General features: G+C 33.2%; 1 protein-coding gene across 4 annotated transcripts in view; it reads right to left on the reverse strand.

Moving 5' to 3' along the window:
- Positions 1-12964, reverse strand: part of Ipk1 (Inositol phosphate kinase 1) — a 200425-nt gene that overhangs the window by 17436 nt on the left and 170025 nt on the right. For all 4 annotated transcript variants that reach the window (XM_090390700.1, XM_090390699.1, XM_090390698.1 and 1 more), the window contains exon 14: positions 4179-4367. In XM_090390700.1, coding sequence (XP_090246826.1) covers positions 4190-4367 — 178 coding nt within the window. In that variant the 3' untranslated portion in view covers positions 4179-4189. The remainder of the gene's footprint in view (positions 1-4178; positions 4368-12964) is intronic.

The following is a 12964-nucleotide window of genomic DNA, read 5'->3' on the forward strand; positions in this document are numbered from 1 at the left end:
CCCTGTGTAACTTGTTTGCATAATGTAAACTGTAATCAGACGTATAAGTTTACAGGTAAATTGCATCTTCAGATAAATCAGTTTTTTAAGGTCACCTAAATTTAGCATGAATTCTTTCTAAGCTGCAAATATATATATATATAAAAAAACACCATACAGGACACAGAGAATGGTTCTATGGTCCTTCAAGGCCTTCAAAATGTCATTGCTGAGTAGAGAGAGATCTTAAATAGAAGTAAATGAATGATATGAAAGATTTTCATATCTCTTCTCCTTTTCACTAACCTTAAATGAAGTAGCTGTATAAAACCCTCACGGTTTTCTAAGCTGTTCATTTAAATACTGTTTTCATTACTTGTATTTTTTTTTTTTTTAAATGCAGAATCATACAACTACTGGCTTTTGATGTTAACACACCATACAGTTATTCAGAGTGAATTTAATTAATTACGAGGTGGTCTAAAAAGTTCTTGGCTTAACAATGAAAAAACGAATTTATAATTTCAAAATTATTTTTATTTTTCAATATAATCTCCCTTATGACTAATACATTTATTCCAGCGATGCTCCAGCACCATTATTCCATCTCTGTAGTGGTTCTCAGTAAGATCTGCAAAATACCCCCTCTATAGCTGCAATCACTTCTTGATTCGAAGAAAAATGCTGACCAGCGAGGAAGAGCTTTAGTTTTGGGAGGAGACAGAAGTCAGAGGGAGCCAAATCTGGGGAATAGGGTGGATGTTCCAACAATTCATAGTGCAGATCCCTTCATTTTCCCATTGCCTTTGTGGACAGGTGCATTGTCCTGATGAAAGATGATTTTTTTTCTTCTGCAAAGCAGGTCTTTTCTGAGAAATTTTTTTTGTCTAGTCTGGGTAAAAGATCGGAATAATATTCCCCGGTTACTGTTTTACCCTTCACAAGATAATTAATAAACAAAATGCCTTTAGCATTCCAAAACACCAATGCCATGACCTTTCCTGCTGATGGAACTGACTTTGTCTTCTTTGGCGCTGAACAACCAGCTTTTGTCCACTATTTGGATTCTGGTGTGTAATGGTGAATCCAAGTCTCGTTCATAGTAATAAATCAACGCACAAAATTCATTTTATTCTTGTTAAAATGCTCCAAGCACTGTTCAGATTTTCATGCGAGTGTGTTTTTGATCTGCTGTGAGTAAGCGTGGCACCCATCTTGCGCAAAACATTTTCATTTGCAATTCTTCATGCAAAATATATATTCTACATGTTCTTTTGAAATGCCTATAGTCTCAGCAATTTCATGCACTTTGACTCGCCAGTCATCCTATACCATGTCATGCACTTGATCAATGATTTCTGGTATTGTTACACTTTTTGGACGTCCTTCATTTGGATCATCTTCAAGGCTGGTATGGCCACGTTTAAACTCGGCAGCCCATTTCTTAATTGTCAAAAATGAAGCAAGAAGAGTGCCCATAAACTTTTATGAACTTCTTTTGCTATCAAACTTTCTTTTACCAATGAATTTTATAACCGCACAATGCTCAATTTTATCCATTTCAAGGGATACAGACTGCACTTTTGCTTCAGACAGCTGTATAAAACAAACTACTTGATAGAATGACTTGCAATTTCACATGGATGCTTATGACAGATGTACCAACTTAGGAAAAAAAATCTTGCTGATAATGTTGCCATCTATGGTCAAGGCCAAGAACTTTTCAGACTACCCTCGTATAGTAATATTGTTTAACATATGGTAATTTTTACTTTGATAACAGATAAGATACTTAGTCCAAATATTAGTTGTTCAATGAAAAGTATCTAATGTAAGTGAATCTTTTACTTCATTCTATATCGTAATGTAATATCCCACCATATGACAATATCAATGGAAGGTTGTAAACCTGGTATTGTTACACTTTTTGGACGTCCTTCATTTGGATCATCTTCAAGGCTGGTATGGCCACGTTTAAACTCGGCAGCCCATTTCTTAATTGTCAAAAATGAAGCAAGAAGAGTGCCCATAAACTTTTATGAACTTCTTTTGCTATCAAACTTTCTTTTACCAATGAATTTTATAACCGCACGATGCTCAATTTTATCCATTTCAAGGGATACAGACTGCACTTTTGCTTCAGACAGCTGTATAAAACAAACTACTTGATAGAATGACTTGCAATTTCACATGGATGCTTATGACAGATGTACCAACTTAGGAAAAAAAAATCTTGCTGATAATGTTGCCATCTATGGTCGAGGCCAAGAACTTTTCAGACTACCCTCGTATAGTAATATTGTTTAACATATGGTAATTTTTACTTTGATAACAGATAAGATACTTAGTCCAAATATTAGTTGTTCAATGAAAAGTATCTAATGTAAGTGAATCTTTTACTTCATTCTATATCGTAATGTAATATCCCACCATATGACAATATCAATGGAAGGTTGTAAACCTGCTATGTTATTGTGGGTGGGCTACTGCATATTTCTAATATATTCAAGAACACTCAGCTATGAACAATAAATAACAAGTGGTGTTGACAACATTTGATTAAAATGCCTGTAAAAGAACATTTCATATGTTTAAATAGAAAATCCGATATCTCTATTCATTCTATAAACATACATAAATATGATATCCTTACTTCGTATCAAACTCACTACAAACAAAACAGTATATTCTTCCCTCAGACTGCTGTTTTTGCCTGTGTGAGATACTACACACACACACACACACACACACACAGTAATCAAACCCAAGATCTGTCCAATGTATAGAATATCTAACCAGTGCAGAATGTAATATTTTAAACTGAACATTCAACAGTAGAATGAAATTTTTTTTAGAAACTACCAACCTAAATGTAGAATCAAATAATTTTTTTTTTATAATGACTAGTAAAACATTGTCTTAATTGTGAATATTAATTAAATACTAAATTAAATTTAAAACCACTATTTGAAAAAGATAATTTCTGTTCTAAAGTAATGTTTTTATTATTACAGCATCCATCTTATTCTTTTCCCACATAAACATAACTTGAAGAAAATACTGCTAATCTAAATTTGTTCAAAATATAAAGGAAATGCATTTCACTGCAAAAGAAAAATAAGTAACTGCAAGTTTATAATGTAATGAAATTGGCAACAATGCTTGGTGCTGGTGGACTAAAAAGTCGAAACTTGACATTTGATGTCAGTAGTACAATGGTTCTTGGTTTGTTCCAATGTGTGAATTTGTATATGTGCACATGTGTTTCTTAGCTGTTTTAAAATTTAATTTCCATTGGCAGTGGGAATGATATTTTGTATCATTTAAAAAAAGGATGTGCTATAGAATTTCATATGAAGTTCTGAAGAAGCAGGCAAAAGATGTTGCAGATGTTTTGAAATGTTTACGGACAAGAGGTGGCAAGTATTTTTTAAAAAAAAAACAAAGGTGGTTGATTATTCAAGGCCTAGAGGATTACTGTTGAACTGCTGGTAAGTTTAAATGTGTCAGAGGAAAGATTTTCCTATATATGAGCAGATTATGTGTGCACATGCAAGATGGGTTCCCATAGGTTCTGATGGACAAGAATGAATGCACATGGAAGCCTGCCTGCAAAATTTGATTACTGCTGAACAAAATCTTTTTTTCCCTAATCACCTGTGAACTAGAAGAAGAACTTATTCTGAATCATGACTGAAGTTTTTAATTTTTTTTTTAAACAATGCACAGTCATAAATAGCACATCTTGTGCAAAACAACAATGTGCTGTAGAACACCCATCCTTATAAGTCCTGTCTCATCCAGTGCAATTTCTATGAATTTTTTGGCACTTAATGTGAGCTATGAAGAGAAAGTTTGGCACAGAAGTGAAGCAAAGCACAATACTATTATATGCATATAATATATACATATTATATGCAAGATGTTTCAAAATGGCCTGGCATGTGTGTTTGAGATGCAGATATCAAGATGCAGAAATGTATAGCATTTCTGCATCTTGTGAAGGATATAACATTAAAAAGGATATAACGTTGAAAAGAAAATCATACCAAGTCTCAGAATACCTCAGATGCCTGATGACATAATGATAATGAGATAAAACAGAATGTTTTTGTATATTTTGTTATTTTACTTGGAAAATTTATATTTAATACTAATTTAAACAAATATATCAAGGAATCTAATTAAACACTGCTTACTGAAGGATGAACTATAAACTTGTAGCTGTATAATATGCATCCATTATTGCAAAACTATTTTGATAAACTTTTAAGACTTTTGTAAGAGGCTTTGGATCCAAGTCTGTAATGGCTACAGAAAACAAGTAAGGTTGACCGTCTTTTCCATGAACAAGATTTTCCTGGGGAATCTCTTGGTGGCTAAATAAACTGAAATAAACAAATCAAGCTTTATTTAAATATCTGATATGCAACTGCAATTGTATAAATTCTAATTTTAAATATGGAACAAGAGAGAATAAGTGAGTCACTGCTAACATTTAACATTAAAATATTTAAATTTCTCAAGGAAATAATCAAACAATTAATTGGAGACATATCAGCTATGATACTCTCCACAATTACATGGAGAGTACTCTAAGCTATGATAATGTGCAAGATCAGCAATAGAACCCTCCCCCCGCCTTCCATCAAACACAAAAATTCTAGTGAGATTTTGTTTAAAAGAACTGCAAGTACCCAAAAATTATGTACAAATAAATGTTATATCTTCATGTTAAATAAAATTCCTCAAAATTTAATTTTCAAAAAAGTTCTTTATATATATATATATATATATATATATATATATATATAAATGCTACTGTGTGCATGTGTATGGTACAGCTAAATCTCACCATAGCAAACACCACTATACAAACTTACTCACAAGCCCCATCTAATGTCCCATATGTACAAGGTATTAATTACAAAAAAAAAAAAAAAAAAAATCAGTACACAACAAATGGTCACTTGATTCTCACTATAACAAACTAGAGTTTGTTATAGTGAGAATCAAGTGTAATTGATTGTCTTTCTTCTCTAAAAGAAATAAAAATCTGTAATGATCATAATGGTCAGTAAAATGTTCAGAGAGCCTTAACCTCTCTGGTCAGAAAGAGCACTGCTGAATTGTGTCTAAAGTAAAAAAAGAACTTTTATAAACTTTTCAACTGAAGGCAAGTTAGCTGGCCTCATACAGAAATGGAGATTTTTTTTTCTTCTGGAAACTCATGCAAATGAGTTTCCAGAAATTAGTTTTGTATAGATGATATTCTATACCAGAGATTACTAATTACAATCGATGACCTACTCTGGCTCAAAATTTCCTTGCTGCATTTTTTTGCTTTCATATATCTTTACAGCTCCAAATGTTGATAAACACTAACACTGATTATTTACAAATGCCAAATCTTTCCAAATTCCAGTAAATGTTTTGATTATTTCTGAAGGCATCATGTTGGAGGCTTAATGGAATATACAGACAGCACTTGGAAAGAATTAAAACGGATTTTAATACTTCCAATATTTCGTCTCAGTCACTGAGACATCTTCAGGGATTACAAAAAACTAATGTAACACATACTCATATACAACACAATACTAAGAAAAACATATGGATGACTCTATGAAGTCCTATCTAGGTGGTACACCCTCTATGGGCGATTGTAGGTGAGGTGACCTAGAATATAAGGTGGAATCTCTGATAATTAATGTTTCCCAAATTTTCGGAAGTAATGCAAACGTATTTATTTAGATTCAGTTGATTTCTGAGTGCTGCTACAGATTCTAAACATAGTCTTTCTTTTTTGGATTTACTGTGGTGGAGCATAGTGTTATTTTTTCCAGGAGATCGTGTGGGTTGTATCCAAAACATGGTCTGCCAGGCCAGACTGTGGCTAAGCCTCAACACACGGATTTCTGAAGGCAGATTTCCTATGGTCTAAATTACCCAAACAGTGAAATCAGGGACTTCAATATTAATAAACTAGCTTCCTTTCTCTGGCTTCACAAATAAGTTCAAAGAGATGCAGAAGTATTTATTATTAGTAATGATCCAACACAAATTGTCCATTTACCAATTGGAATAGCATATAATCTGTAAAATCTGACACTATTCCATTACTTCAGATATTGTTAAACTATTTGATTTTGTAATACATTCTGGTTATTTCTCCTTTAAATAAAAACAAATTATATCAACAAATCAAAGAAATTGACATGGGCAATCCTATTTCTTATAATATTGCCAATTTCTTTATGAAGCATTTGAACAACGTATCGTTGATGACATATCACCTAAGCCTATACATTGATACAGATTGGTGGTTGATATTTTAGCAATTTAGAATGGCTCTTCCTGTGAATTACAGCAGCTTCTTTCCAAATTATATACACTTCATTCCAGGATCCAAATTCGCCTTAGAAGAAGAAGTAAATAACCAATTAACCTTTTTAGATTTTTTAATTCTTCATCAACCAGATGGAACTTACATTTTCAGTTTTACAGAAGAAGACTAATACAGGCCATTATATTCATGCTGAATCTTGCCACTATCCTAGTCAAAAGACTGGAACTATTAAGACTTTAGAATATTGTGCTCATTCTTTATGTTCTTCAGATGAAGAACATAAATTTACAGAAAGAATTACAACATATTAATTCCACCTTTTTATCTAATGGTTTTAATGATTCTTTCATCAAAAAAGGATTAACAATTATAGTATCTCTAGCTTTTCCAATGAAGAAGAAATAATTTACATTCCTATCCCTTATGTGTATCCCATAGCAAAAGTTTTAAAAACATGAATATTTTTGTTACCTTTTACCCGATTATAAAAATCTCCACCCTTCTTGCTTCTCCTAAGGACAAGCTCCCACCTCTCGGTTTTCCAGGAGTCTATTAGATTCCTTGCTCTTGTGAATTATCTTATTTGACAAACCAGAAGATCTGCTTTTTTTTTTTTTTTTGTCTACAAGAACACAAGTCTTATATTAAATACCAAGAGCCAGAACAGTCTGGACTTGCAGAGCATGCTACTGACACTAAATGTAGAATTTATTGGAAGACACGAGTCCTTCATAAAAGTAATTTCCTCACAGAACATCTTTATAAAGAAACTTTACTTCATTGTTAGGGATCCCATACGTCCCAGTTTTATTACTTCTGTCGCTGGGTCCCGATAGTTTAGTTCGGGACGCTAAATGTCCCGGATTTTTTAGAATATAAATATATTAACATTTCTAATAAGAATTAGTACAAGTCTTAATATTTTTGGGTGCTTTTAAAAATGTATGTTTACAAAACAAAAAGCAGAGACATATTTATTTTGTAGTTCGGTGAATTACCAGAATGTTAGAATTTTGGGAAAACGATTTAGTTCCATACATTTGCATTTTTGAAAATTATGGAGACAACTACCGTGTTTGAATAAAAACTTTAGTTTAATATAACTAAAATCTACATTCGACGTTTCGACCTTTATGTCAAGGTCATCTTCTGGAGCATACAACTATACACAGAAAACAAGCTACACTACAATCCAACTGGTTTGTTAAAGATACTGACCAACCGCTACAACAATTGTTTTCCTGATCTCTTGTGAAAAAAAAAAAAAAAAAAAATTTATACATCAACGCTAGAGTCCTATTATTAGTGTTATCTGTTGGTTGTAGAAATACATTGGGCGCAACAACAAGTATCTATGTATATACATATATTAACATCATGATTATACTTGTACATTCCCGCCAGTTGGTATGGAATGGTTTCTAATACTCGCTGAAGATTAGCTAGGGTCCTGACTTATGTTGGATCTTATATATTAGGTAGGCTGAATGTGTGCTGGTGAAAGAAAAAATTATACATCAACTCCAGAGTCCTATTATTAGTGTTATCTGTTGGTTGTAGAAATACATTGGGTGCAACAACAAGTACCTATCTATATACATATATTAACACCATGATTATACTTGTACATTCCAGCCAGTTGGTATGGAATGGTTTCTAATACTAGCATCCTGACTTATGTTGGATCTTATATATTAGGTAGGCTGAATGTATGCTAGTATTAGAAACCATTCCATACCAACTGGGTGGAATGTATAAGTATAATCATGATGTTAATATATGTATATAGATAGATACTTGTTGCTGCACCCAATGTATTTCTACAACCAACAGATAACACTAATAATAGGACTCTAGCGTTGATGTATAATTTTTTTTTTTTTTCACCAGAGGTCAGGCCAACAATTGTTGTAGCAGTTGGTCAGTATCTTAAACAAACCAGTTGGATTGTAGTGTAGCTTGTGTTCTGTGTATAGTTGTATGCTCCAGAAGATGACCTTGACATAAAGGTCGAAATGTCGAATGTAGATTTTAGTTATATTAAACTAAAGTTTTTATTCAAACACGGTAGTTGTCTCCATAATTTTCAAAAATGCATTCGGATCACCGCTTAAGCTTAAAAGAAAGGGTTCCATACATTTTATTCAGCCGGAGAAAAGAATGTCAGAATGAATGAGGGTGACAGTCGCCCAACTGTATGTTTTACTAATCGGTATCTATTTCGTTCGTCTGGTTGGCCGTAAATTTTTTTGCAATCTTTTGTCTCAAGCTTGGTTCGCATAGCGTACGATATCCGACGGTCCAAAATGTTTCTCATTGGTCGACATGTTTTTGAATATTAACATGCCATGATAGTTCATGGCATGTTAATATTCTTAAATTTCTTAAGTTAAATTTCTTTCAACCAATGAGAAACATTTCAGACCATTGGATATCGTACGCTATGCAAACTAAGCTTCATGCATCAGGCACTAAATTGTTTTAGTATCGCTACAGGGTATGTGATATAACCTAGTTTTGAACTGTTCATTTCGTATTCTTGCATCCTCATATTAATTGTGAATATCATATTTTTTAAATTAATAAAGTTATACCGTTTGTTACAAAATGCCCAAAAGAAAGTGTAATTTCAATGAAAAATTGAAGGATCTTTTTCCTTTCGTTTTCATAACAAAAAGCAGTGATTGTGATGATAGCTCAAGAGTGAAATGTAGCATGTGCCATGCAGAATTTAACATTGGCCACGAAGGTACAGCAGATATAACTGACCATGTCAATACAAAAAAGCACAAGTCTGCTGTGTCTGCAAAAAGTTCAAGTCAATAATTGACATCATTTTTTGTGTATCAAAAGTTAGGTAGCCAAGAAATGGAGTTGGTTGCACAAGAGGCTACATTTGTTTTTCATGCAGTTAAACGCAATCACAGTTTCCAATCTATGGATTGTACGTCCTCTATTTAAAAAAAATTCTTGAATAAGAAATTTTCATGTGCACAAATGAAGCGCAAGGCTATTAATACTAATGTCTTATCGCTACACGTAAAAAGTGAAATATTGGAATATCTGAGGAATGCAAAATATTGTTGCGTATTCATAGATGCATCTAATCATATTGATCTTAAGATTGTACCTATCAATGTGAGGTATTTCACTGTTGATAAAGGGATTTCAACAGAAATATTAGAATTTTCTAGCCTTCCTAGAGAAACTTCTGATCTAATTTGTGATCATTTTTTAAATGCTGCCCAAAAATATAACATTACTGATAAAATAATAGGCATTTCAGCAGATAATACCAACACAAACTTTGGTGGATTAAAAAGGAAAGGTAAAATTAATGTTTTTACTAAATTACAAAACAAATTAAAAAGAAAATTAATAGGTGTAGGTTGTGCAGCTTGCATCATACATAATGCTGTACAAATTGCTGATATCTTACCAATAGATATTCAAACAATTTTGGGTAAAGTTTTCCAGCATTTTCACCAATTCACTGTCGAAATCTGAAATCTTTTTGTGATTTTGTCGAAACTGAATACAAGACTATTTTAGGTCATAGCAAAACACGATGGCTTTCACTGCAGCCACGCTTAATTCGTTTTATCAAAATGTACGATGGGCTTAAATCCTATTTCTTGTCTCAAGATAAATGTCCAACTATTTTGAATACGTTTTTCAGTGATCAAAAGGCTTTCATTTATCTTCTATTTTTAAAAAATCAGATGAAAATGTTTTCTGAGGCAATCCAGTGAATCGAAAGAGAATATGCTACAGGTTGTGAGGTAAAAAAAGAGATAGACATTCTTATTATGAAAATGAGAAGTATTTACCCAGTGAAGTGAAAATCGAAATGAAAAATCTTTGTGAAGAAGGTTTAATGACTGAATCATCATTTAGAAACAACATCTCCAATTTCTACTTCACTGCAATTCAATATATTCAAGAATGGACCCAAAATCAGTTTAGTGTATTTACTAAAATGGAATGGGCTTGCTTGAACACACCTGTATCTTGGGAAAATTTAATGGAATGTGTCAAAGAAATTAAGACCATCTTACCAAATTTCAACTTAAATGAAGAGAACTTATTTGATGAGTACAGTCATGTTAAAATGTATGCAACTGCATATAAAATTAATGAATGGAATAATGCCAGTTGTAAACTTGAGGATAGGTGGAAAGAAATCTTTGGTCATTTTAAAAAGGAACAAATTACTTACAGTGAAATAGCTTCAATTATAAGTTTTTGTTTGACCTTACCAGGATCAAATGCTTCTATTGAACGAATTTTTTCATTGACAAATTCATTATGGACAAATGAAAGGAATCGCTTGCAACTGGACACAGTTTAATCTATCATGCTTGTTAAAACCCATTATAGAAACATGTCATGTTCAGAGTTTTTCGATGTAGTATCTAAGAATTGACAACTCTTGCACAAAATCCATTCTTCAACCAAATATAATAATGATTCTGCAAGTAGCAGTAAAATGGTACAGGCAACAACCAGCTGTAATGTACAAGAAGAGGCAGAATAAGGAAGAGAGGAGGTATATATTAAAAATTAATTATAAATGTTTTTTTTTTAATTTTTAAATTAAATTAAATTAAATTTATTTATTTTTCATATAATTTCAGATATTATGCATTTACACAATACGCATAAGGCTCTTGTTGTTTATATTTTATTGTATTTACATTGTAGTTCCCATTAACGAATAAAATTTATTTCTCTTAATTCTACAAAATTTATTGTGTCCCCGTTTTTTGTTTTCAAAAAATGGGATCCCTATTCATTGTCCTAATTTAATCAGATCTGATGGTCTAGGTCTATCCTGTTTGTGGAAGATAGGCAGGATTAGCAGATTTAAAAAGTACTAACTTTATTTTGTATGGGTGTGTCTTTTTTTAATAAGTTAGGAAAATGACCTTATTTGTTATCTTACATTAGTTGCTCAGGTGGCACTTTTAAGAATTGTCTGCTATTGTTTAACTGCCGTTCTGTGATCCTATACTGACGATGCCTGTGATACTCAGGTAAAAATTCTACATTAATAAAGTTTTTCTTGAAGAGTTTTCTCTGTTTTTATATTTCTTTTGAAACATATACTATGCCATAATATTAGGTTGTTGTTTCTACTTCTGCATACATAAAAGCCTTAAATAGAAAAATACCCACTTCTATCTTAATGGAGCTTGGTAAGGTGTAATAGGGCTGGATTAAGGGGTTCTTGTTCTTGAATCCCTCCATGGATCATTCTGTAAATATCGAAAAGGAATGCAGAAGGTCAATATGGATATGTAATAATGCTTAGAAATGAATATGCTCCATTTAATGAGACAGTAAGATGAAGATTCTTCCAGGAATTGCAGCACACAGTGCCCACTACATCAAAACAGATGGAAACAACTGGAAGTGTGTTGACCCTGCACTAGACAAAACAGAAAGTGACCCCAGAAGTGGAAAAGTAGGATATGCACAGTTAAAAACATGCTTTGACAATGCTTAACTAGCAGACATATGGAGAATTCACAAACCTAATCTCCAAGCCTACACTTACTTCAATCAAGGTATTGATTAGGAATACCTTGATTGAATTTATTATTATTACCCAAGACCCCATGGAGTCAAAGACTCATCAGGGAGGTTCTTTTATCACACACAGCTCATCACACCATGCTTTAAACACACTCAAATTCTCTGCAGACACTACACTCTCAGGCAAGGCATTCCAATCATTCACAACTTTACATGAAAAAAGCCTGCTTCTCACTCCTCTACTCACACCCTCTTTATACAGTTTCCAGGGATGACCTCTGGTTCTCCCCTGATCTCCAACTATTTTCTGTAGAACCTCTCCAGCACTGATCCTATAACAACCCATTACTAACTTTCTCTATCATATCTCCCCTCTTCCTCCTGCCCACCAGACTCTGCAAATTGCATCTTCTCAATCTTTTCATACTCGACATTCCAGAGGTTAGAAAGAAACTACCTTAGTCAGTCACCTCTAGGCCCCTTTCCAACATCTCTTCGTCCTTCTGAAAACCAGGTGACCAAATCTGAGCACAATAGTCCATGTGTGGCCTAATCAAAGCCTTATACAATAGAACAAGAATCTCCCTACTTCTAAAAACAGTGTCCTCCGCATCATTCCCAGAAGCCTTTCTGTTGTCTTCACAATTCTGGCTATGTGTACCCTAAATTTCAGATCCTTATCCACTATTATCCCCAGATCTTTTATTTCCTCCACCTCCAACAATACATCCTCACAAAGCATAAATTCTGCATCCCATCTTTGTTTTCCAAATTTTAAAACCTTACATTTTGCATATTGAACTCACATCTCCATTCCCGTGCCCAATCACTCGATTTATTCAAGTCTTCCTGTAAGGCCACAACATCTTCTCTACTCTTCATGGTTCATCCCAACTTTGCATCATCTGCAAACAACTGAATATCTCCATCCAAATCTTCACCAATATCATTAATATACAAGTTAAACAGTAATGGCCCCTAAACAGACCTCCTGAGGCACACCACTAGTGACTTTCCTTTTCCTGGATATCGCTCCCTCCATACACAACTTGTTGATACCTATCAGATAGCCAGTCTCCAATCCAATGCACTAATCTA

Source organism: Typopeltis vanoorti, chromosome 3 (assembly GCF_054136105.1).
Source record: "Typopeltis vanoorti isolate ZY-2024b chromosome 3, IOZ_Tvanoo_1.0, whole genome shotgun sequence".
Taxonomy (NCBI): Eukaryota; Metazoa; Arthropoda; class Arachnida; order Uropygi; family Thelyphonidae; genus Typopeltis; species Typopeltis vanoorti.